At 42.3% G+C, this 27353-nt stretch overlaps 1 protein-coding gene and 1 long non-coding RNA gene across 2 annotated transcripts in view; one reads left to right on the top strand and one right to left on the bottom strand.

Moving 5' to 3' along the window:
- LOC308676566 (septin-7-like) overlaps window positions 1-26231 on the bottom strand; it is a 213133-nt gene extending 186902 nt beyond the window's left edge. The window contains exons 1-2 of the mRNA XM_081342443.1: window positions 25262-26231; window positions 24528-24630 (exon numbers count right to left, since the gene is read on the bottom strand). Of these exons, the coding sequence (XP_081198569.1) occupies window positions 24528-24537 (10 nt within the window). The 5' untranslated portion in view covers window positions 24538-24630; window positions 25262-26231. The remainder of the gene's footprint in view (window positions 1-24527; window positions 24631-25261) is intronic.
- Window positions 16733-19805, top strand: LOC308676569. The gene is made up of 3 exons (XR_014028321.1): window positions 16733-16860; window positions 18584-18679; window positions 19698-19805. It is a non-coding gene; the product is annotated as an uncharacterized lncRNA (long non-coding RNA).
- Window positions 26232-27353: the final 1122 nt, after the last annotated feature.

The raw sequence follows: 27353 nt of genomic DNA, 5'->3' as shown, positions 1-27353 counted from the left end.
TTTCCAGTCTGGTTTCTCTTCGCCCAGCAACCCTCAAATGGTTGGAAAGTTGCCCTGGAGGGGCAACGAAGAAGGAGGGACACTCCAGGAACTTGGAGCAGGTGGCAGCCAATCAGAGCGGACTGAAGACCCCTCTGAAAAGGCGAAGGAAAGGCTGCCGGGTGAGCCAAGGCAGCCCAAGTCATCTCCAGCCGGAAGGGAAGCACCGCAAAACAGCTGTCAACTGCGTGCCGAGGCTGGGTGAGCCAGAATTTTCTTTCCTTCTCCTTGAGGATTATAAATGTTGAACCCCTGATGGGAAAAAGCTGAAAAGTAAAGATCCCCAAAATGACTAATTTAAAAGCGGTGAGTAATTACAAAGAGGGGAAAGTGAGAAAAAAAAGAAAAGGAGGAGGAGGAAATGGAAAAAATGCTTTCATACAAGTGACCTTGAGGAGACAACAGCAAATAACAAAAGTGCCTTGTTGTGAGATTGCAAGGGAAAAGACTTTTTAAAGTTACTTCTGTTGACTTTGGCTAAACTCAAACAGATACTGTTTTGGTTTTAGACTGTAAGCTGTAAAATGAGTTCTTCAAACATTACCAGAGTTATGAAAAAAACCTCTTCTGCACCCTCAGTAGGACAATCTAGTCCAACAACACAGGGATCTATTGAAGCAATGCAGCAATGTGAGAAAATAAGCACTGCCCAAAGCGAAACAGACCTCATTAAAACTGATTCAAGAGATGATGCAAAGAAATCAAGAGATGATGCAAAGAAATCATGAAGAGACACAAAAAAACCACAAAGAGACACAAAGTAAACTTGAGAAAGTAAGTCAAGAAATCCTGGATATAAAGGAAAAATTTAAAGCTCAAAATCAAATGATAATTAAAAATGAACAAAGAATTCAGAAAGTTGAAGAAAAATCAGAGGACACTGATAAAAAAGATGGAAGTGTTATTACAAGAAAATGAAAAATTAGAACAAGCAAACCAAGACTTAGAGGGGGCAATTAAGATCCTAAAAATGGACAAGGCGGAACACTAGTTGAGAGCCTTGGTGGAGCAGTGGGCTAATGCCTCCTTAAGTAACACCAGCTGCCTGCAATTAGTGCAGGTTCGCATCCCACCAGGCTCAAGGTTGACTCAGCCTTCCATCCTTCCGAGGTAGGTAAAATGAGGACCCAGATTGTTGGGGGCAATTAAGCTGACTTTGTAATAATGCCGCTTGGGGGGTGTATGAAAGCCCTAATAAGCAGGCATATACATAGAATGAAGGCTACTGCTAAGCTTGTAAGCCGCCCTGAGTCTTCGGAGAAGGGCGGGATATAAATGGAATTAAAAATAAAAAAAAAATTCAAAATATTCCTGAGGACAGAGAAGAAAACATAGCAGTGGTGATTATTGACATCCTGGAAGACGCTTTAAAGGCAGATAGAGGAGAAATTCAATTAGAGGTCGATGAAATATTCTGCATGAACTCAAGCTATGCAAGAAGAAATAAACTGCCAAGAGAAGTACATGTAAGGTTCATAAAGAAGACAACAAGAGATGAAGTATTGAGGAAAGTTAGAGATGAGCCAATACAATATAAAAATAAAGAAATTGTGGTTTTAAAGGAGATACCTAAGAGAGTAAGAGATACTCGAACACATTATCATTTCCTGACTACAAAGCTGATTACCAATGGTATAAACTTTAGATGGCTGATGCTGGAAGGCATTTTAATAAACTGGAACAATACAAGATATCGATTGGTTCAATCTGGAAAGCAGATGATTTTGAAGTAAGGAATAGAGCAACTCTAGATGAAGGAGTGAAACAAAGACAAGGGAAGAGTAAGGAGCAGAAGCAAATGGAAGAGATGACTCAAGGAGCAACTGCACAAACAGGAGAACAGAAATAGAAAGACGATTAAGAGGGTGAAGGTGAAGGACTTGCCAGAGAACAGAGGATTACTAGATCGACTAGACCTAAATATAAATAATGGAAATGGAGAAAGAAAATGGAATCTTTTCAGCAAATATAAATGGACTAAATTCCCCATCAAAAAGAAACAAAGTTTTCAGGAAATTACAGAAATTGAATATAGATATAATTTGTCTACAATTTAATTTAATTTAATTTAATAATATTTATATACCGCCCTTCTCCCTGAGGACTCAGGGCGGTTCACAGGGCAAAAGTCAAATACAAAGTACAAACATTAAAAAAAGATTAAATAATTGCCCAAGTTAAAACAATTAATACAATAATAAAACCCCAAAAATAAAATTAAGGATACAAAAAAATAAAAACCCCACCAATCCCCATCAGGCTAGGCCGGCTTGTACAAACAAAAACGTCTTGAGATCGCGACGAAAGGAGCGAAGATCGGGCGCCATCCGGAGCTCTACCGGCAACTGATTCCACAGCTCCGGAGCGCCCACAGAGAAGGATCTCCCCCTGGGCGCCACCAATCGACATTCTCTGATCGGTGGCACCCTGAGGAGGCCCTCTCTGTGGGAACGCACAGGGCGCAGGGAGCTTGATGCCGGCAGCAGATGTTCCCTAAGGTACTCCGGCCCCATGCCATGAAGGGCTTTGAACACCATTACCAGTACCTTGAATCTCACCCGGAAGGCAACTGGCAACCAATGCAGCTCACGGAGCAAAGGTGTAACGTGGGAGTATCGGGAGACTCCCAGCACAACTCTCGCGGCTGCATTCTGTACCAGTTGGAGCTTCCGGGTGGTCCTCAAGGGTAGCCCCATGTAGAGAGCGTTGCAGTAGTCCAGACGAGAGGCCACGAGCGCATGAGTGACCGTGCATAAATCATCCCGGCTAAGATAGGGCCGCAACTGGCGCACCAGGCGAACCTGGGCGAAAGCCCCCCTAGTCACAGCATCTATATGGTCTTCCAAGGTGAGCCGTGAATCTAGGAGGACTCCCAAGTTGCGAGCCCTATCTACGGGGGGTAATAGTTCACCCCCCATAGCAAGAGGTGGAATGTCCGAATAGACCCGGGATGAAGGTATGCAAAGCCACTCAGTCTTGTCGGGGTTGAGTTGAAGTCTGTTCCTCCCCATCCAGACCGGAACCGCCTCCAGGCAACGGGACATCACGTTGAGGGCATCACTGGGGTGGCTTGGGGTCGAAAAGAAAAGTTGGGTATCATCCGCGTACTGATGATACCCAACTCCAAAACCACGAATGATCTCACCCAGCGGTTTCATGTAGATGTTGAACAGGAGAGGCGAGAGGACCGACCCCTGAGGAACTCCACAAACGAGAGACCTCGCGGTCGACCTCTGCCCTCCTGCCAACACCGACTGCGAACATCCCTGGAGATAGGAGGAGAACCACTGTAAGACTGTGCCTCCCACTCCCAGTCCCCTGAGACGCCGCAGCAAGATACCATGGTCGATGGTATCGAAAGCCGCCGAGAGGTCTAATAGGACTAGAACAGAGGAATATCCCCTGTCCCGAGCCCTCCAGAGATCATTCACCAGTGCGACCAATGCCGTCTCCGTGCTGGAATAAAGCCTGCCAAATTTATTAACATAAAACAGAGCAAGACAAGACACCAACCATGAAACAGGAGCTATGAAACAGGAACTATCCAAGCGGTTGCCTTCAGCAAACCAGCCCTCCCACACATTCCCCTTAAATACAGTTCAGGGCGTGGCCTCTCTCTGCCTCCTTCCGAGGTGCCCCATTGCCTTCCTCTGTTTACTCCTGATTGACTGCCTCCTGCGTCGGGCGTCCTTGAACAGGGCCAGCTGTGGGTCATCTTCATCCACGCTGTCAGGCTCACACAGCTGGGTCTCCGTCGTGACCAGGTGGGAGGGGCCCGGCTGAGGGCTCTGCGGAGCCTCAAGGCCATCATCAGCAAGCTCTTCAACACCCCCCTCCTCCTCCTCTGAGTCGTCCGACCCAACTGCCGAACCCACAGGCTGACCCTGAATCACAACATAGGCCCAGTACTCTTCAACATCTTCATCAATGATTTGGATGAGGGGATAGATGGGGAACTCATCAAATTTGCAGACGACACCAAGCTGGCAGGAATAGCTAACACTCCAGAAGATAGGTGTAAGATACAAAAGGATCTTGACAGACTTGAACGTTGGGCACTATCTAACAAAATGAAATTTAATGGTGAAAAAAGTAAGGTTCTACATTTAGGCAAAAATACCCAGTTGCACAGGTACAGTATATGTCCGTGGTGGCGAACCTATGGCATGCGTGCCACAGGTGGCACGCAGAGCCCTCTCTGTGGGCACACGCACCGTCGCCCCAGTCCTAGGCCTTCAGCTGGGTTTTATAAAAATTTGCCATGTGCAAAAAAAAAGGTTCAATCAATTTCAACTTCTCAAAAGAAAAAAAATCTCATAAAATTGGAATTGATTGAATTTTTTAGTCCCACCCAGTCTGCCATTACCACTGCAGCCATGCCCACCCAATGGGCCACGCCCACCCGACACCCGACGATAACATAAGTGGGTTTTGGGTTGCAGTTTGGGCACTTGGTCTCTAAAAGGTTCACTGGTACCTTGCTCAACAGTAGTAACTTTGAGAGCAATCTTGGACTCCTAGTGGACAATCACTTACATATGAGCCAGCAGTGTGCTGCAGCTGCCAAAAAAGCCAACACATTTCTAAGCTGCATTAACAGAGGGATAGAATCAAGATATTTTGTACTGCATCCAGTTTTGGTCACCACAATGTAAAAAAGTTGTTGAGACTCTAGAAAGAGTGCAGAGAAGAGCAACAAAGATGATTAGGGAACTGGAGGCTAAAGGTTGCTTCCAAATCTGTTATTGTATTGTATTATTGTATTGATCATAATTAAAGGGGCCAAGCTGGCTGAAAAAAGGAAAGCTTAAGCCAATAGGAGTAGATGAAAATCCAGGCAGAAGTTTCTATTTTAAGTAGGCCAGCTTCATGGTGAACAAGCGCATTCAAAATCGAATAAGATGCTTGAAAAATTGTTCTCAAAAACTTGAACTGAACTCCTTCAGAGGAAGGAATGACCTGTAGGGGCCCAACTGAGCTTCAAAAAGGAGCTGGCCTTAGTTCTTAGCGGAAAAGACTTTAATTGCTGCAGGTATATGCTAAGCTCCTTTGGAGAAGTAGAAGGCTTGCAATGCCAACACTGTTTTTTGTGCATTTACAGTGAGGGGAAAAATTATTTGATACCCTACTGATTTTATACGTTTCCCACTGACAAAGAAATGATTGGTCAATAATTTTAATGGTAGGTTTATTTTAACAGTGAGAGACAGAATAACAACAACAACGAATCCTGAAAAACGCATTTTAAAAAAGTTATAAATTGATTTCAATTTTAATAAGTGAAATAAATATTTGATCCCCTATCAATCAGCAAGAGTTCTGGCTCCCAGGTGTCTTTTGTACAGGTAACAAGCTGAGAGAGAGTGCTCCTAATCTCAGCTTGTTACTTGTATAAAAGACACCTGTCCACAGAAGCAATCAATCAATCAGATTCCAAACTCTCCACCATGTCCAAGACCAAAGAGCTACAGGTGAAACTCGAAAAATTAGAATATCATGCAAAAGTTCATTTATTTCAGTAATGCAACTTAAAAGGGGAAACTAATATATGAGATAGACTCATTACATGCAAAGCAAGATAGTTCAAGACGTGATTTGTCATAATTGTTATGATTATGGCGTACAGCTCATGAAAACCCCAAATCCACAATCTCGGAAAATTAGAATATTGTGAAAAGGTGCAATATTCTAGGCTCAAAATGTCCCACTCTAATCAGCTAATTAAGCCATAACACCTGCAAAGGGTTCCTGAGCCTTTAAATGGTCTCTCAGTCTGGTTCAGTAGGAATCACAATCATGGGGAAGACTGCTGACCTGACAGTTGTGCAGAAAACCATCATTGACACCCTCCATAAGGAGGGAAAGCCTCAAAACGTAATTGCAAAAGAGGTTGGATGTTCCCAAAGTGCTCTATCAACGCACATTAATAGAAAGTTATGTGGAAGGGAAAAGTGTGGAAGAAAAAGGTGCACAAGCAGCAGGGATGACCGCAGCCTGGAGAGGATTGTCAGGAAAAGGCCATTCAAAAGTGTTGGGGACTTTCACAAGTAGTGGACTGAGGCTGGACTCAGTGCATCAAGAGCCACCACACACAGACGGATCCTGGACATGGGCTTCAAATGTCGTATTCCTCTTGTCAAGCCGCTCCTGAACAACAATGTCAGAAGCGTCTTACCTGGGCTAAAGAAAAACAGACCTGGTCTGTTGCTCAGTGGTCCAAAGTCCTCTTTTCTGATGAGAGCAACTTTTGCATCTCATTTGGAAACCAAGGACCCAGAGTCTGGAGGAAGAATGGAGAGGCACACACTGCAAGATGCTTGAAGTCCAGTGTGAAGTTTCCACAGTCTGTGTTGATTTGGGGAGCCATGTCATCTGCTGGTGTTGGTCCACTGTGCTTCATTAAGTCCAGGGTCAACGCAGCCGTCGACCAGGAGATTTTGGAGCACTTCATGCTTCCTTCCGCAGACGAGCTTTATGGGGATGCTGACTTCATTTTCCAGCAGGACTTGGCACCTGCCCACACTGCCAAAAGCACCAAAAGCTGGTTCAATGACCGTGGGATTACTGTGCTTGATTGGCCAGCAAACTCGCCTGACCTGAACCCCATAGAGAATCTATGGGGCATTGCCAAGAGAAAGATGAGAGACATGAGACCGAACAATGCAGAAGAGCTGAAGGCCGCTATTGAAGCATTCTGGTCTTCCATAACACCTCAGCAGTGCTACAGGCTGATAGCTTCCATGCCACGCCGCATTGAGGCAGTAATTGCTGCAAAAGGGGCCCAAACCAAGTACTGAGTACATATGCATGCTTATACTTTTCAGAGGTCCGATATTGTTCTATGTACACTCCTTGTTTTATTGATTGCATGTAATATTCTAATTTTCTAAGATTGTGGATTTGGGGTTTTCATGAGCTGTACGCCATAATCATCACAATTATGACAAATCACGGCTTGAACTATCTTGCTTTGCATGTAATGACTCTATCTCATATATTAGTTTCCCCTTTTAAGTTGCATTACTGAAATAAATGAACTTTTGCATGATATTCTAATTTTTCAAGTTTCACCTGTACATGAGAGAGTTTCAAAGGGTGGCAGGGCAGATCAGGCAGTGGCCTGAACAGTCATTAATCCACTACTTTAAAGCAGGTTTAGACCGCAATCTATTCCAGACATGCATCTGCAGGGGTAACCCTAATCGACTCCATGATTGGTACCATTTGGCTATGAATTTAGATATTGAGCTGACACGATACCATAAGCCTGCAGCTTCTGGACTTCAACCCCAGCGAGGTCCAGTGAGGCAACAACCGTCACAGCACCCCCCACCTGTCACAACGCGTGAGTCCATGCAAGCTCCCCCTGGATCACAGATCAAGTGTTTCAGGTGTGGTCAATTTGGGCATCGAGCTGCAGACTGCCTGGTTCCTTTCCCTCCTCCGAAAGGTGTGACCGTCGCTCCCACAAAGCCAAAGAGACAATCTTGGCCAGCACAAGAAAAGTCGAATTGGGTCAGCCAGGGGCAATTTCACAAGTCACCTCTCCTCCCCAGCAGAAGAGGAATCAGCTGGACACCTGCCCGCACCCGACCTATACGACAGCGATGACGGAGGGGAAGACAACCCGATGGTGAGTCAGCCTATCCCACCTTTTGCCCTTTCTCCCAAACTATTGGTGCCTAAATCAGGGGCTCAGATGGACTTGAACATTTTAGTTGATTTGGGATGCACCCGAAGCTTAACCAACCTCCCTACCGTACTAAAGCATTAGAGCAAAATTGTTACCTTCACCCATGAGGTTTGAGCAGGCCGATGGCTCTCTCATAGGAGCCCCAGCTACTCACCTAACTGAACTAGTGCGCCTAGAGATAGGGGAGCACCAGTCACGTCTGGATTACCTAGGATATAGGATTTCCAGTGAGGGTGTTGAGATGGATCTGGCTAAAGTGAAAGCGGTGCTAGAATGGCAGCCTCCTCGAACCTGTAAACAACTCCAGAGTTTTTTGGGATTTGTAAACTTCTACTGGCAATTTATCCCCTCCTTTGCCGAGATTGCCTTGCCGGTTACCAAACTGTTAAAAACAGGGGAAAACGGGGGGACGCCGCAACCCTGCCATGGTCTATTACAGGAGTTTTCAACCAGTGGTACGGGTACCACCTGTGGTATATTGGCACCTGGCAGGTGGTACGTGAACATCCTAGAAAAGTGGTAGCGGTGGAGAGGAATGAGCTGAACCAGTGGCAGCACCGCACAAGCCTGAGCGAGAGATGGCTGGAGCTGCACGGCTGTCAGGGCTCAGTGGAAGTGCCAGGATCAGCACCGCTTTCCAGCTGATTGGCGCTTCTTTGGGGCTGTCAAAGCTCAGCGAAAGCACCAGGCTCAGCACTTCTTAGGGGCTTTCAGGGCTCAGTAGAAGCTCCAGGATCAGCACCACTTTCCAGCTGATTGGCACTTCTTTATGGCTGTCAGGGCTCAGCGGAAACACCAGGATCAGCGCCAGGCTCCAGCTGGAGCTCCGCTGAGGAAGAAGAGCGCCACTGGGTGGGCAGGCAGGTGTCTTGCTTGGCTGTGGCTTGGGGGGCACTTTTTTCAGTGCCATTGTAACTTCGAACAGTCACTAAACAAACTGCTGTAAGTCGAGGACTACCTGTACTTCATCACTTTTTTTTTTTTTTGGTCATCAAGTTTTTGACAGCTTGCTAGGCTACTGGTGGTACTCGGATGTTGCCATATCCTAAAAGTGGTACAATGTGTGAAAAGGTTGAAAAGCCCTGCTTTATTAATCCTGAAAAATAATTCATCATCTAGGCTGATACCAGTGAAGTGGCAGTAAGAGCCATTCTCTTGCAGAAGAACGAGGGAGTGGATTTACAGCCCTGCACCTATACCTCCAAAAAGTTAACAGATACTGAATAAAAATGGGCAGTTTGGGAGAAATTGGCTTACGTGGTGAGGTGGGCGCCTGCTTACATGGTGTCATTTTCTTGAAGGGAACGACCTGCCTTTTGAAGAATGGACTGATCACAAAAACCTTGAGGCGCTGAAAACTCCCTGTAGGGTATCTCCTAAGCAAATTTGATGGGCGCAGTACTTTAACCACTTCAACTTTACACAAAAATACATTTCAGGGGGAAAAAAATTCCTAGCTGACGCATTATCCAGGTTGCCCCAATACAAAAGCTGTTGAGAGAAGATTGTGAACTCCATTATTCCACAATCCAAGTCAATCTCTCAAGTAACAACAGGGGGGGCTATCACAGGCAAGATCAACAGAACCTGATAGCCTGTTAACAAAGAGGCTAAAGGAAGAATTGAAAACTGATTCCTGGTTCCTGGCAAATAAAGCCATACTGACTTATCGGGATGGGTTACCTTGGAAGGGGTCAAAACTGTATCTACCAGAGACCCTCAGAGTTCAGTCCCTACAGCGCAGGAGAGCCATCCCTGTGGGCACGCACGCCATTGCCCCAGAGGGAGATGGGGCAATGCTCCCCTCCCCCTCTCCACGTGCGCCAGTGTTTTTGCTTTCTTTCTCTGTACTGGGAGTCACAGAGCAGCTGCAAGAACTGGGCGGGGAGAGGTGAGAAGCCAGAAGTGGCGCAGATAAAGAGGTGTTGAGACAAGCTCAAGGGCCAGGGAGCGAATGGGGAAAAAGATCGCTCTTGCCACGATCTCCCTTCTGTTGGCCACTGGGAAGCCTGCCGGCATGGTTTGGCACAACTACACCAGGAAACTCCAGAAACTGACTTGCAAGGCAGTTTCGGCGCTCCCCAGGCAGCAGCAGGGCAATCCCATGTGTGTGGGGGGGAAACGGCAGCAAGGCGATCCGTGGGGCGGATGGGGGTATATGGCGGCGGCAGGGCAATCCGTGGGGGGATCCATCCTCCTGCTCCTTCTGCAGGCGGACCGCAGCTTACCAAGCCGGGCAGCACCTCTCCCTGCACGCATCCTCAGGTGGAGGAGCTGGGTAGCCACGGCTTTCGCTCCCCTCAGGGCTCCATCTGCCCGAGGCCTGAGCTTGGCACGCCCAGCTGGCTGGCGATGGGCTGGAGCGCGCAGGATGTCTGCAGGTGCCCCGGGACGAGCGGTAGGTGGGGTGGGTGCTCCCGATGTCCGCAGGAGAAGAAGTGGCAAGGAGGTTCTGCATCCAGCCCAGCCCCGGCACGGTACAGCACAGAAAGCAAGGCATCAGCCCAACGTGCATCCAACCCAACCCTTGCAGAGCCCCGACCCGATTCCTTACCTCCGCCCAGCTTGTTCCACGGCCTCATGGATGGAGGAGGAGGGCTGGCCGAGGACAGGCACAGGGCTGTCCACAGGGAGAATCTGACCAGCCCCAGCCTGGACGGGGGGAGAGGCCGAGGGAGCCCGAAGGGAGGCATCCTGGCATGCTTGGCTGGCCGGCGACAGACTAGAGAGTGGGGGACAGTGGCAGCCACCCCAGGACGAGTGGTAGGTGGGTTGGTGTTGTGATTCTGTGTCACCCATAAGTGGGTTTTGGGTTGCAGTTTGGGCACTCGGTCTCTAAAAGGTTCACCACCACTGACTTAGAGGAAAGAAATACTCATGTGTGTTTGTTTTTTGTTAACTTCAGTTCGGCATTTAACACAATCATTCCCCAGCATCTAGTAGACAAACTGGACCTTTTAGGCTTAAACACTTTTGTGTAACTGGATTCTTGATTTTCTTACCAACAGGCCCCAATATGTGCGAGTTGGAACAAATACTTCTAACACCATTTTCTTGAGCACAGGTTCTCCTCAGGGCTGTGTCCTAAGTCTGCTGCTATTAACCCTGTTGACCCATGACTGTTGAGAGAGAAGTAGGAGAACAGCCTAGTTTTAAATACCAGAAAAACCAAAGAGATCGTTGATTTCAGAAAAGGCAGGCACAGCCACACTTATCTGTGTATTAATGATTCACCTGTGGAAATGGTTACCAGTATCAAATTCCTGGGTATGCAGTTAACAAGTGGGCTGGCTTGGTTGCTCAACAGCGAGACACTGGTGAAGTGGGCACAGCAGTGCCTGCATTTTCTGCGTTGCATGAGGAAAGCACATCTTCCTTCCTCTATCCTTACCACTTTCTACAGGGGGACGATTGAGAGCATCCTGTCATACATCATCACAGTCTGGTTTGGAAGCATTACTGCTTCAAACAGGAAGGCGGTGCAGAGAGTGGTGAGGATGGCTGAAAAGATCATTGGCAGTTCCCTCCCTCCCATCCAGGACATAGCACAGAAGCAGGGTCCGTAAAATTGTCTGGGACACTACCCATCCTCTTTACAACCTGTTTTCCTTGTTACCTTCTGGGGGGAGGCTCCGTGGTATCCGAAGCAGAACATCCAGATTCAGTCAGTTTCGTTCCATACAGTATAAACCTTGTGAACTCTCAAGCTTCCTCCTTCCATTATATATTTGAGATGGACAGTGTTTAATATTCATATGTTATGTATATGTAGGGGTGTAGGTCTATACATATGTGGTATATAGTATGTTTAGGTGTGTGTCATGTATGTGTTCACTTTGCGAGCGGGCAACTAAATTTCATTTTTGATGTGTGCCGTTGTGCCCACAGTAAAAAATGACAATAAAGGTTATCTTATCTAATTCATTCCCATGCCTGAACTACCTCAGGACCCTGTTTCTCAAACTTTAGATCAATGGGTGACTTTTTGGAAAACCGTGTGGGGCAATGCAAAAGCAGCTTTAACAAAAGCCTCAAAAGTCTACAAAGAGCAAGCAGATAAGAGAAGCCCTCCCCCCCCAGAGGCCATTTCATGTAGGAGAAAAGGTTTACGTCTCTACAAAATATCTAAGACTCAAGCTGCCTAGTAAAAAACTGGGACCAAAATTCCTTGGACCTTTCCCAATAGTGCGGATTATAAACCCAGTCACCGTAGAATTAAAGCTCCCTCCCCTTTTAGGGAAAGTTCACCCTGTGTTCCACTGCAGCCTATTGAAGCCATACAGAGAGTCCTCCTTGAGACCTCCTCCCAAACAGGCACCTGGTCCCCTTGTCGTGGAGGGAGAGACTCATTATGAAATAAAATGTATCCTTGATTCAAGATTGCACAAGGGAAAATTGCAGTATCTAGTGCAGTGGAAAGTGTATCCACTATCAGAGGCCACCTGGGTAAAGAGTGCTGATGTAAAAGCTGATAGATTAATAAGTAAATTTTATGATAAGCATTTGAATAAGCCTAGGGATGATTCCTGACTCTAACTCCTTTTTTACCCACAGAATTTCTCTCTTCTTTAGAGGATCCGACTGTCAAACCTTCAAACAATCCTGGCCACAGCCATCTTCGGCTCATTTTCGGTTGCCACATCAATGGGAAGAGTGAGATGTGTTCTCTTAGTTTAGTCATAACAAATACTTTCTTGTGCAAACCAAGGTCAAGCTACCTAAGTTTTGGCAGGCTGGAGATTCCGTTAGAAAGCCCACCAAAGTAGATAATTGGGGATTGTGATTTATGACATATTATAGGGGTGGAAAACTCAACTTGTTATTTTGTAACCTTGGGGGGAGGGAACCTTCAGTCTTGGTTTCACCTTTGACTGTGCCAATACTATGTAGCCATTAAAAGTATTCTTTGAGGAATGCAATTGCCTCAGAGTTATTATTTTCTTCTGGTCTCATCTATCGGAACCATGACACTTGGTTTTAGAGTAATTAATTTCTAGCTGTTCTTCTTGACAGTGCTCAGCTAGTTATACGAAGTTCTGTGTACAGAACAGGAAATGTGTCTATTTTCCAATTTTCGCAGATGAAGAAATGGCTATTCCGTTTGTGTATAAGAGAGTTTATAAATATATTAAGAAGGGGAGTTAGAATACAATACACTACACTCTTGTGTCGCTCCCCTCTTAACAAGAATTTCTTTAGTGCAGTGTCCTTGCACATTACATCATAATGTCACCCAGAAGTTTTCATATAGTGATCTTTTATTAGTTGAGGAAGAGTTCAGTTTCAGTTCAGTTCAGTTTCAGTTCAGTTCAGTTTCTCCCATAGTTTGGATCTAGAGATAAGATCAAAAACACATCTAAGATCAATAAACACTGCATAGAATGTTATAACCAAATCCAGGAGCTTGTTATACAAGTGTCTAGCATATAGTTTACTGACCACACAGAGAAGGATAATGGATGGCAATTGGTGGATAAATCTCCACCTCCTTTTCTGTAGATCATGATTACCAAAGCTAGGCCCTAATCATCAGGGACCTTAGCATGATTATCAATGTAAGTGAATAGGGAAGCCAGAACAGATTTCAGGTGTTTGATCAGTTTTGTAATTTCAGAGCCTGACACAAGGGGCTAGGAGGGGAGCAGAAGAATGCAGTGTCTAATTCCCTCTTTGGGTGGAGTAATTCCACCTGTATGTACAGCAAACTGAAGTAGTCTTCCCAAACTGAAGCAGGAATTAAAGATTAAATTTGTAGGTGAGAGGAAGCAGATTGAAGCATTTCCAGAATAGAGCTGGATTCTTAGAAGCAGCAGCAAAGATTAGTTAATTACAGGACAGTCACAGAGCCTGCCTCTTCTTTGCCTGTAATAACTGTTTCTATTTCGTTTTGAAGAGCAGCAGATCCTGGGTAGAGTAAGAGAGAAGCTCCTTTTGATATTCCTTAAAGTAGCAAATTAGTTGTTTCTTGGCTGCATGGCATTTACAGGTGAAACTCAAAAAATTAGAATATTGTGCAAAAGTTCATTTATTTCAGTAATACAACTTAAAAGGGGAAACTAATATATGAGATAGACTCATTACATGCAAAGCAAGATAGTTCAAGCCGTGATTTGTCATAATTGTGATGATTATGGCATACAGCTCATGAAAACCCCAAATTCACAATCTCAGAAAATTAGAATATTACATGCAATCAATAAAACAAGGAGTGTACATAGAACAATATCGGACCTCTGAAAAGTATAAGCATGCATATGTACTCAGTACTTGGTTTGGGCCCCTTTTGCAGCAATTACTGCCTCAATGCGGCCTGGCATGGAAGCTATCAGCCTGTGGCACTGCTGAGGTGTTATGGAAGACCAGGATGCTTCAATAGCGGCCTTCAGCTCTTCTGCATTGTTCGGTCTCATGTCTCTCATCTTTCTCTTGGCAATGCCCCATAGATTCTCTATGGGGTTCAGGTCAGGCGAGTTTGCTGGCCAATCAAGCTCAGTAATCCCACGGTCATTGAACCAGGTTTTGGTGCTTTTGGCAGTGTGGGCAGGTGCCAGGTCCTGCTGGAAAATAAAGTCAGCATCCCCATAAAGCTCATCTGCGGAAGGAAGCATGAAGTGCTCCAAAATCTCCTGGTCGACGGCTGCGTTGACCCTGGACTTAATGAAGCACAGTGGACCAACACCAGCAGATGACATGGCTCCCCAAATCAACACAGACTGTGGAAACTTCACACTGGACTTCAAGCATCTTGCAGTGTGTGCCTCTCCATTCTTCCTCCAGACTCTGGGTCCTTGGTTTCCAAATGAGATGCAAAAGTTGCTCTCATCAGAAAAGAGGACTTTGGACCACTGAGCAACAGACCAGGTCTGTTTTTCTTTAGCCCAGGTAAGATGCTTCTGACGTTGTTTGTTGTTCAGGAGCGGCTTGACAAGAGGAATACGACATTTGAAGCCCATGTCCAGGATCCGTCTGTGTGTGGTGGCTCTTGATGCACTGACTCCAGTCTCAGTCCACTCCTTGTGAAAGTCCCCAACGCTTTTGAATGGCCTTTTCCTGCTGCTTGTGCACCTTTTTCTTTCAAACTTTTCCCTTCCACATAACTTTCTGTTAATGTGCTTTGATACAGCACTTTGGGAACATCCAACCTCTTTTGCAATTACCTTTTGAGGCTTTCCCTCCTTATGGAGGGTGTCAATGATGGTTTTCTGCACAACTGTCAGGTCAGCAGTCTTCCCCATGATTGTGATTCCTACTGAACCAGACTGAGAGACCATTTAAAGGCTCAGGAACCCTTTGCAGGTGTTATGGCTTAATTAGCTGATTAGAGTGGGACACCTTGAGCCTAGAATATTGCACCTTTTCACAATATTCTAATTTTCTGAGATTGTGGATTTGGGGTTTTCATGAGCTGTAAGCCATAATCCTCACAATTATGACAAATCACGGCTTGAACTATCTTGCTTTGCATGTAATGAGTCTATCTCATATATTAGCTTCCCCTTTTAAGTTGCATTACTGAAATAAATGAACTTTTGCACGATATTCTAATTTTTCGAGTTTCACCCGTACTTTTGAACCAAGGCTGGTTAAAAGACTGCTGATTTCTGTTAAAACAAGCTGGACGAGTAGAGAGAATTGGCTGAAGAAGTTGAACTATCGCCAGGACCAGATGGATTACATGCCAAGGTTCTGAAGGGGTTGGTAGACATGATCTCAGAACCACTGAACCATATCTTTCAAAGATCCTGGAGCACTGGGGAACTACCAGATAACTGCAAAGGGGTTGATGCTATTATGAGGGGTCTGGGTGCCTTCTTAGGGGGAGGTCTTAAATTGGAGGCTTGAAAAGGTTTCAGTAAGCTGCAATGGAAAACCAGATGATTTTTTCATAAAAGTCTTAAGGAGTTTCAATTCTACTGTGACCGGGTTGACAATTCTCACGATGGGGAAAGCCCCCAAGAATTTCGGTCCTAATTTCTTGTTGGGTAGTTTGAGGCGTAAGTATATGGTCAACAAATAAACCTTTTCCCCAACTTGGAATGTCCTTTGGGGAGCTCTCTTTTTATCAGCCTGCTTTTTGTAGGTCTTAGAAGTCTTTTTAAGGCCATCTTTGTGTTTTTCCAAACTTCTTCCCAACCCCTCACCCACTGATCAAGTGTGTGGGAAGCAGAGGGCAACTGAGGGTATTCAGGTATGGGGTTGAATTCTTTCCCTGTGGCTACCCGGAAAGGTGTGTAGCCGGTGCTGCTGTGTACTGAATTATTGTAAGCCACCTCTGTGAAAGGGAGGAGGTTGGTCCAGTTTGTTTGTTAATGAGAAACGTAGCATCTGAGACATTGTTCCACCATTTTGTTAGTGGATTCTGCAGCCCCATTAGTAGCCGGGTGAAAAGTTGATAAGCCTTGAGATGATCCAATTAATTTAAGAAAATTCCTCCAAAATTTCACTGTGAACTGCACCCCTCTGTCTGAAATTATTCGCTTAGGGGTGCCATGTAGCCGGTAGATATTTTTTAGGAACAACCTAGTCAGGCATTGGGCCAATGGGAGTCCTTAGCAGGTGATAAAATGAGCCTGTTTTGAAAACAGGTCTATCACGGTCCAGATGACAGTATTTCCTCTACTGTCAGGTAGGTCTACTATAAAGTCCATAGGTATTTCTTCCCATGATTGAGAAGGGTCGGCCACTGTTTGCAGTAACCCAGGGGTTTTCCCTGGGATTCTTTTCATGGTGGCACATACAGTACAGCTCCTGACATAGTTTTCCACATCTCGTTTTAGTCCCGGCCACCAAAATTGCTGGTGGATGAGATGTAGAGTTTTTAGATATCCAAAGTGTCCAGCCTGTTTGACTTCATGGCTGTGTTTGAGAGTGTGAAGACGGAGGGTTTCAGGCAAGTACAATTCCCCCCCCCCTGTAAGCCAGACCACCTGATTGTCTTTGAACCATTGATCGGTGTTGAGTTGTTTTATTTTCTTTACCCCAGGGTCATCAGGAGTAGGGGTCCTGCGAGGTGTGAGTTGAGCAGCAGTTTGTGGACTGGAGATAATTGCCTCGTTAATCTCTTCACGTTCAACTTTTGTACTGGGGCAATCTCGATAGTGCATCAGCTAGAAAGTTTTTTCCTCCCGGTATGTACTTTAGAGTGAAGTTGAAACGGTTTAAAGTACTGTGCCCATCGCACTTGCTTTGGGGACAATTTGCAGGGGAGTTTTCAGTGCCTCTAGATTTTTGTGATCTGTCCATACTTCAAAAGGCACCTTGCTCCCTTCTAGTGTCGCCAGTTTAATAGTCCCCACCTAATTGCGAAGGCCTCCTTCTCCCAGACTGCCCATCTCCTCTCACTTTCACTAAATTTCTTAAGAGGTGTAGGCACAGAGTTGCAGGACCCCACTTTTATTCTTTTGCAGTAATACAGCCCTGACTGCCACGTTGCTGTTATCGGCTTGAATTACAAAGGGCTCCCCTGGGCAGGGGTGTTTTAGGACCGGTTCAGCAAATAGTCTTTTTAAATTCTCAAAAGCTGTTTGGCAACTCATAGTCCATGCTAGTGGTTGGCCCGGTCGCTGTTTCCCCCCTCCTTTACCTGTTTTGAGTAGTTCCGTAAGGGGTAGAGCAATCTCAGCAAAAGAGGGAATAAATTGACGATAGAAGTTGGCAAAAGCTAGAAAGCTCTGGAGCCGTTTGCAAGTCTTTGGGGGTTGCCATTCAATTATGGTTTTCACTTTAGCTGGGTCCATTTCAATACTCTCCTTGGAAATTCTATAACTAAGATAATCTAATCGGGTCTGGTGAAATTCACATTTTGATAACTTGACATAAAGTTTGGCCTTCAACAGTTTCTTTAGCACTTCTGTCACCAGCTTTATATGATCAGTCGTATTCGTGCTGTATATCAGGATGTCATCAAGGTACACCAGAACCCATTTGTATAAATGATCATGTAGGACCTCATTAATCAACTGCATGAATACGGCTGGGGCCCCTTGTAGCCCAAATGGCATGACTCTGAATTGATAGCTCCCCATGGGGCAGTTGAAGGCAGTTTTCCATTCGTCTCCCTCTTTTATTCTCACCTGGTAATAAGCTTCTCTCAGGTCTAATTTAGTGAAGACACTTCTTTTGGCCAGGTGGGTTAGTAAGTCTTCCAGGAGGGGGAGGGGATATTTATTTTGCACACTCACCGCGTTAAGACCTTTATAATCTATGCAAAGTTGAAGAGACCCATCTTTTTTTTCTTTAAACAGTACAGGGGCTCCCACAGCAGACTTGGTCCTTTCAATGAACCCTCTCGCTAGGTTTTTTGTTCACGTTATCGTTGCATCTCCTCCTCCATGATGGAATCTTCCCCAACTCTTCATCAGCCTGTCTCCCACATTTGGAGACAGTGACAGGGATTCGGGACCCCTTAGTCAGTTTGTAAAGTTGGTGGATTTTGGCTTGATGTCAAGCTTCCGACGGACGAACTCTTCAAAGAACTCTGAGGCATTGTTTACCTTGGAAGTCTTTATTAGAGTAACATAACATCGGCAATACTTGGTTAAAGCCAAAATCTGGATTCCCCTCCCCTGAGCACAATAATATTAAAGCATAGTACCCTCCTTTAGTTAACCGTCATAAATCACATTCTCCAATTAGTTTCAAAGTTAAGTTTTTCCTCCTTAACTTAACCCGCCAGTTCTCATCGCCTCTTATTACATACAACCTTGAAAGTGCTCAGCTACTATGTTATTATGTCTAACTAATCCCCCATTCATAGTCTTCCTTCCCCCTCCCATCTTTATCTAACTTTAACTCTAAAAGTGATACACAAGTAGAAAAATAAAATAGCTGCTTCTTCATCTTTTGTCAAAGCAAGAACATCCGATGTTAGCAGCGTTGACAGATAACCAAAAAACAGATCTGCGAACATCTAGAAACAAATGAAGTTATAACTAGAAGCCAGCACAGGTTTGTTAAAACCAGATCATACCAAAACAAACTTATTTCATTCTTTGACAAAGTGACTAAAATAGTAGACCAGAGAAATGCTGTGGACCTAGTATACCTAGATTTCAGTAAGGCATTCAACAAAGTAGACCACATCCTACTTCTTGGTAAAGTAGAAAAATGTGGGATAAAGAGCATCACCAACATATGGATTTGTAACTGGTTGACAAATCGTACTCAATGAGTAGTTCTTAATAGTACTATATCTACATGGAGGGAAGTAAGCAGTGGGGTACCACAAGTTTCCATGATCTGGAAACACCTAGAGGCAAGTAAAGTTATAACCAGAAGACAACATGGGTTTGTCAAGAACAGATCATGCCAAAAAAACCTTATTGCATTATTTGACAACATGACTAAATTAGTGGACCAGAGAAATGCTGTGGAGATAATTTACTTGGACTTCAGTAAGGCATTGATAAAGTAGACAACAACCTACTACTTGATAAGATAGAAAAATGTGGATTAGACAGCATCACCACCAGATGGATTCGTAACTGGCTGACCAACTGCACTCAACGTGTAGTCCTTAATGGACCTACATCTACAGGGAGGAAAGTATGCAGTGGAGTACAACAAGGCTCTGTCTTAGGCCCAGTACTTCATAAACAATTTAGATGAGAGGATAGAAGGTGAACTCATCAAATTTGCAGACAACACCAAGATGGCAGGAATAGTCAACACTCCAGAAGATAGGCTCAAAATAAAGAAGGATGTCTCGACTTCCAAGAAAATGATGCCTTAAGCAGCAACATCTTTTAGGGGGGGGGGGTTGCACTGCTGGTGACAGCTGGCTGTGCTGCCAAAGCTGGAATCTTTGCTTGTTTGATGTATGAGCACCTTGGAATCACCCCATGAGGCTTCCTGAACAATTTGCAGGCTTACCAGGGTGAGAGATCCTGAGGTTTGCAACTGTCAGGTAAGACCAAGCATTGTTCGGTCTCATGTCTCTCATCTTTCTCTTGACAATGCCCCATAGATTCTCTATGGGGTTCAGGTCAGGCGGGTTTGCTGGCCAATCAAGCACAGTAATCCCACGGTCATTGAACCAGCTTTTGGTGCTTTTGGCAGTGTGGGCAGGTGCCAGGTCCTGCTGGAAAATGAAGTCAGCATCCCCATAAAGCCCGTCTGCGGAAGGAAGCATGAAGTGCTCCAAAATCTCCTGGTAGACGGCTGCGTTGACCCTGGACTTAATGAAGTACAGTGGACCAACACCAGCAGATGACATGGCTCCCCAAATCAACACAGACTGTGGAAACTTCACACTGGACTTCAAGCATCTTGCAGTGTGTGCCTCTCCATTCTTCCTCCAGACTCTGGGTCCTTGGTTTCCAAATGAGATGCAAAAGTTGCTCTCATCAGAAAAGAGGACTTTGGACCACTGAGCAACAGACCAGGTCTGTTTTTCTTTAGCCCAGGTAAGACGCTTCTGACGTTGTTTGTTGTTCAGGAGCGGCTTGACAAGAGGAATACGACATTTGAAGCCCATGTCCAGGATCTGTCTGTGTGTGGTGGCTCTTGATGCACTGACTCCAGCCTCAGTCCACTCCTTGTGAAAGTCCCCAACACTTTTTTTTATTAAAAAGTTTTACAAATACATATACATAAGACCCACTCCCCCCCCCAGACTTCCCAGAGCATAATACAGGGTATTAACCCTAACAATCTTAAACTATAATATGCTAACTAACTATAATAACACTTTAAGTCCTATCGAATTTTAACTCTCCTTAAAAATAACCAAATAATAATAAATCTTATAAATCTACTACTTATTCAAATGCTAAATGAAACTTTTTGGTCCCATATTTATTCTGAATAAAATCAATCCATCTTCTCCATTCCAAGATATATCTTTGTTGCCAATGGTGTTTCAAATATGCTGAAATTTTTGCCATTTCTGCCAGGTTCGAAACTTTTAAAGTCCATTCTTCTATAGTAGGCAAATCCTCCTTCTTCCAATATTGCGCTACCAAAAGTCTTGCTTCCGTTATTAAATACAACATCAATTTAGTTTCTATAGCAGTACAGTCTATAGTAATACCCAGCAAAAATAATTGTGGAGAAAACTTTATCTTTTTCTTAAATATCTTCTGCATATTCCACCAAATTTTAATCCAAAAAGCTGTAACTTTTTTACAAGTCCACCATATATGATAATACGTTGCGTCATCACAACCACACCTCCAGCATTTAGGCTGATAATTTGGATACATACGTGCCAATTTCTTAGGATCTAAATGCCATCTATAAAACATCTTATAAAAATTCTCTCTTAAATTTTGTGCCTGTGTAAATTTTACATTTCTGACCCAGATTGTTTCCCAAGTATCCATCGCTATAGGTTCTTGAATATTCTGGGCCCATTTTATCGTACAATCTTTAACAAGTTCCGTTTCTGAATCTATTTCTATCAATGCATTATATATCCTTCTTATATGTGCAGGACTTTGATCTCTAATTTGTCTAACCAAATTTTCATCTACTATGGAAATACCAATTTCTAATCCTGTTTCCATCTAGCTTGTAACTGCCCATACTGAAACCAAGTTTGTACTATCTTTTCTTCTTTTAAAATATTAAATAGCTTTAATTGCCATACATTTCTTTCCAATCTAAGAATTTCTTTATATGTAATCACATCATGCTTAAATCTCACATTTATATTTTCTATCGCATGTTTAGGTATTGCCCAAACTGGAATTTTAAAATTCAACTTATAACAATATTTTTTCCAAACTCGCGACAGGGCATATCTTAATATATGTGTCTTAAAAGCATTATCCACTTTTTTGTCATACAATAAATAAGCATGCCAACCATATAACAAATCATATCCTTCAATATTCAATAATCTCCCTTGTGTTAAGTTAAACCAATTACTAATTGATGATAATGCTGCAGCCTCGTAGTATAATTTAAAATTGGGCATTTTAAGACCACCTCTTTCACGTACATCTTGCATTATCTTAAGTTTTACTCTCGGTCTTTTCCCTGCCCAAATAAATTTATTAATACCTCTCTGCCATTCCTCCAAATTTGAGTCTTTTTTAAGTATAGGTATCATTTGAAACAAGAATAAGAATTTAGGTAAAACATTCATTTTCACAGCTGCAATTCTTCCCAATAAGGACAATTGTAATTTTTTCCAACTATCTAATTCTTTTTGTATTTTTGACCATAACAATTCATAATTATTTTTATATAATTTTGCATTTGAAGCTGAAAGATATACCCCCAAGTATTTGATCTTCTTAACTATTTCAAATCCCGTTAGTTTTCCTAAAACTTCCTTTTGTTCCTTGGTCATATTTTTAACCAATATTTTAGTTTTTTGCCTATTTACCTTAAATCCAGAAACTTGTCCATATTGTAAAATTATTTCCATTAAATCTGTAACCAATTGAGTTGGTTGACTTAATGTAATTACCAAGTCATCCGCAAACGCTTTCAATCTATAATCTTGATCTTTAATTTTAATTCCCTTTATTTTCTCTGAATCACGTATCTCGATCAACAATATTTCCAATGTTAAAACAAACAATAATGGCGACAGCGGACAACCCTGTCTTGTACCTTTTTCAATTTTACAAGCTTCTGTTAAACTACCATTAATTATTATTTGAGCTGTTTGTTTTTGATATATTGCCCTAATAGGTTGTAAAAACGTATCACCAAACTCCATCTTCTCCAAAACTTTGAATAAAAATTGCCAATTCAATTGATCAAAGGCCTTTTCAGCATCCCAAAAAATCAGCGCTGCGGGGACTTGATTATTTCTTTCCAAAAATTCTAATAAATTTACAATATCTCTCACATTATTTTTCATTTGTCTACTACTTATAAATCCTGTTTGATCACTATGAATCATTTGCTGCATAACCTTCATTAATCTATTTGCTAAAATCTTTGCAAATATTTTATAATCATTATTTAAAAGCGATATAGGCCTATAATTTTTAAGTTGAACAAGATCTTGATCTTCCTTCGGAATCAAAGTTATAAATGCTGTTTTCCACGATGGAGGCACTTCTCCTCCAAATTGAATTGTTCTAAATAATTCTTTTAAAGGCTCCACCATTTCTGATTGTAAATTTTTATAATAAATAGCTGATAAACCATCTGTTCCAGGTGCCTTACCCACTTTTACTTGTTTAATTGCTAAAATAATTTCTTCAGCAGTTATCAATTGATTCATCCCTTCCTGTTGCTCTTGTGTAAGTATTGGGATATTCACATCCTGTAAGTAACTATCCATATCTAAACCTTGCTTTATATCCCTAGCATATAATTTAGAATAAAATTCAACAAAAGCTTTTTAATAAGATTTTGCTGAAACACCTCTTTACCCTTATATTCTATCTTATCAATATTACGTGATCTTTGTTTTTTCCTTAATAAATAAGCTAACCACCTACCCGGCTTATTAGCATTATTAAGAGTATTATGTTTGGCATATCGTAAATTAGTTGCCACCTGATCTGCCATTAACATATCAAACTGTCCTCTTAGCAAGTTAATTACTTCTTTCAACCTCTTATCAGATGGGTTCAAAATAAGAGCTTTCTCTTTCAACTTTATTTCCTCCTCTATTTCTTGACGCTTATATTCCAATCTATATCTATGTTTATTATTCAAATGTATTAGCACTCCTCTCATATAAGCTTTACTTGCATCCCAAACCATTTCAATGGGAGTACCCTTATGCATATTCATAATAAAAAATTCTCGCATATGCTTTTTACATTCTACCACATTTTCTTCATATCTAAACAAATTTTCATTTAATCTCCCTGCTGGTTGTGCACCTTTTTCTTCCACACTTTTCCCTTCCACATAACTTTCTATTAATGTGCTTTGATACAGCACTTTGGGAACATCCAACTTCTTTTGCAATTACCTTTTGAGGCTTTCCCTCCTTATGGAGGGTGTCAGTGATGGTTTTCTGCACAACTGTCAGGTCAGCAGTCTTCCCCATGATTGTGATTCCTACTGAACCAGACTGAGACCACTTAAAGGCTCAGGAACCCTTTGCAGGTGTTATGGCGTAATTAGCTGATTAGAGTGGGACACTTTGAGCCTAGAATATTGCACCTTTTCACAATATTCTAATTTTCTGAGATTGTGGATTTGGGGTTTTCATGAGCTGTAAGCCATAATCATCACAATTATGACAAATCACGGCTTGAACTATCTTGCTTTGCATGTAATGAGTCTATCTCATATATTAGTTTCCCCTTTTAAGTTGCATTACTGAAATAAATGAACTTTTGCACGATATTCTAATTTTTCGAGTTTCACCTGTATGTATCACAGTGTATACTGTCTCACTCTTTATACACATATTCCTTTACAGTTAACTGATGTAGTACAAATTATTTCCTAAATTTATTTCATACAATAGCATAATAGATCTCTTACTATGCAAATCTATATACTTTCTATCAAGTCCTTTAAATCCTATTTTCATCTCTACCAAAAACTAACCCTTGGTTACTTGCCAACAGTGGTAAGTGTGAAAAACAGTCATAAGTAACTTTTTCCAATGCTGTTGTAACTTTGAACGGTCACTAAACAAATGTTTGTAAGTCAGAGACTACCTGTACTAATGACAAATAACTCTTGTGTAATACTCCTGCAGAGTACATATTGTTACATAACTACACCTCCCATCTTTCAGGGTACATTTTTAATGTCAGAAAGCATAGCTAGTTAATCGAGCTACCATCAGAAACTGAATATATTTTGTTATTTGTTCATTAAAACGGGTGATAACTGATAATTTGAAGGATTAAAAAGTGTAACTTACCTACTACCATAAGAGTGAATTCAAACCCTCTCTTGACAGATTTTCTATAAACTTGATTGGGGAGGTTTGCAAATCCCACATATCCTTCAAGATTTTTCTGTTGCTGAAATAAAAACGTGAAGTTAGGATATTTATGTTTTAATATAATTAAGTTCTGCTATTTATATATATATTTTAAGAACCATACTTTGTAACTATGAAAAAGGCTATTTTCTTAGTACCTCTCATATTTCAACTACCTAAACTTGTCTCTTGCAAAAACTTTCAGTCTCATTATTTTTTAACATTTGGATATTCAGTGTTAAGGCATATTCTGTTCTTGAAAAATAAATGCTATCTGATTCCAAATGCAATACAGGCTTAGAATATAGTTCCTAATAAAAAAACCAAGTTCAGATAGCACATGTACTATCATCTGCAGCAGGAACAGGCTGCAACCTTCTGTTAAGTCATCCTGAAGAATTCTAGGATTGGAAAGTACTATCACTTCTCACTAGTGGTATTATGAACCAATACATGTTTTTGAATAATCCCACTACCTTCAACATATTTATTAATTTTAACAATATGTACACTCCCACACCCCATTTTCTTAGAGAAAGATATGCTGTTTGAGTGCAAGAAAAATGGGATATTCCTTTTTAAGAAACAGCTAACTTTAGAAAAGACATGTGCACATCTTGTAACAGATGCATAGAGAAAAACAGTTTCCTAGATATGCCAAGAGTACTTACGGCTACTTTGTAAACAATGTAATTTCATCATTTCACATGTCCATAATTAGACAAGATGCAGCCAAAGGTTACAGGAAGCGAGGAATTCCAGTAGTTTGGTAACACCAGTCAGGTTCAGTTTTCATCAAAAAAAAGAAAGGAAAAAGTTATTTACATTTGTACAATGAAGATTTGTGTGTGTGTATACACACACATACACACACACACACACACACACACACACACACACACACACACTATTTAGAACAGGTTAATGAGGGCAGATATGATATTGTTGCCATTACGGAAACTTAGTAGGATGAAACCCACAAATGGAACACACAGCTAGAGGGATTTAAATTATTTAAAAGAAACAGACCAAATAAAAGAGGTGGTGGAGTTGCTCTCTATATAAGAAATAACTACAGCTCTACAGAAATAGAGCAAATCAATGATGAAAACTGTCTTGAATGCATTTGAGTCAACATAAAAGGGGGAAAATGACATTTCCATAGGCCACCCAACCAAACAGAGGAAATAGATGAACTTTTTGCTAGTCAATTAACTAAGGTATGTAGGAAGCACATCACAATAGTAATGTGGGACTTTAATTACCCTGATATCAACTGGGAGACAAACTCTGCACCAAGTGGAAGATCAAACAGATGCCTGACAAACCTAGCAAACAACTTTCTCTGCCAAAAAGTAGAGAAGGGAACTAGGGGATTAGCCATATTGGACCTAATTCTCACTAACAGAGATGAAATGATAGAAGATGTTGAAACCACAGGAGCCTTGCGGGGGGGAATGATCATGCAATATTGGAATTCAACATTATGCAAGCACAAGCAATAGAACAGTCAAACTAGAGTCTTGGACTTTAAGAGAGCTAATTTCAATAAACTTAGACAGAGCTTTGGAAGGTCAAAGAATGCAATAAGATTTGTCTGGCATGATCTGTTTTTGACAAACCCATGTTGGCTTTTAGCAATGACTTTGTTTGCCTCTAGGTGCTCGCTGATTCGTTGTTTGATTATCTTTTCCAGAATCTTCCCAGGTATTGAGGTCAGGCAGATAGGTCTGTAGTTTCCTGGATCAATTTTTTTCCCCTTTTTTGAAGATGGGAACTACATCAGCTCTTTTCCAGTCCTCTGGTAGTTCCCCAGTGCTCCAGGATCTTTGAAAAATATAGTTCAGTGGTTCTGAGAACACGTCTGCCAGTTCCTTGAGAACCTTGGGGTGTAATCCATCTGGTCCTGGTGATTTGAATTCGTCTAGGCTGGACAGGTGCTCGCTTACCATTTTGCCTATCTTAATATGTGTTTGTATTCTGCTTTTTATGGCACTATTTTTGATAGGTTGGTCTGTTTTTTCCCTTTGTGTAAAGACAGATGCAAAAAACGAGTTAAATAGTTCTGCTTTCTCCCTGTTGCTTGTCACCTTCCTGCCACTTTCATCCACTAATGAACCAATCATTTCCTTCACTTTTTTCTTCTTTTTTACATGTTGAAAGAAGCATTTTTTGTTATTTTTGACTTTGGTCGCAAGCCTTAGTTCATTTTGAGCCTTAGCTTTCCTCACTTCGTCTTTGCAGGCTCGGGCTATTTGCTGATATTCTGACTTAGTTATGTGCCCCTCTTTCCACTTTCTATACTTCTCCTTTTTATCTTTCAATTTATCAGAGAGTTCTTTATGCAGACATGCTAGTTTTTTCCTCTTGGTGATATTGTGCTACACTGGGCTTTTATTATCTCAGTTTTCAAAATTTCCCAAGCTTCTTGAGTTGTTTTCCCCTTTAGGATTCTCATCCATGGAATCCTTCCCAAGCTCTAAGTTTATTGAAATTAGCTCTTTTAAAGTCCAAGACTCTAGTTTGACTGTGTTCTATTGCTTGTGCTTCCAGAATGTTGAATTCCAATACTGCATGATCACTTCCCCGCAAGGTTCCTGTGACTTCAACACCTTCTATCATTTCATCTCTGTTAGTGAGAATTAAATCCAATATGGCTAATCCCCTAGTTCCCTTCTCTACTTTTTGTCAGGAAACTGTTTGATCTTCCACTTGGTGCAGAGTTTGTCTCCCAGTTGATATCAGGGTAAAGTCCCCCATTAC

This window comes from Vipera berus (genome assembly GCF_964194415.1).
Source record: "Vipera berus genome assembly, chromosome: W".
In the NCBI taxonomy this organism is placed as follows: Eukaryota; Metazoa; Chordata; class Lepidosauria; order Squamata; family Viperidae; genus Vipera; species Vipera berus.
The sequence above is the reverse complement of the archived record's forward strand: the minus strand, read 5'-3'. Positions and strand labels throughout refer to the sequence as shown.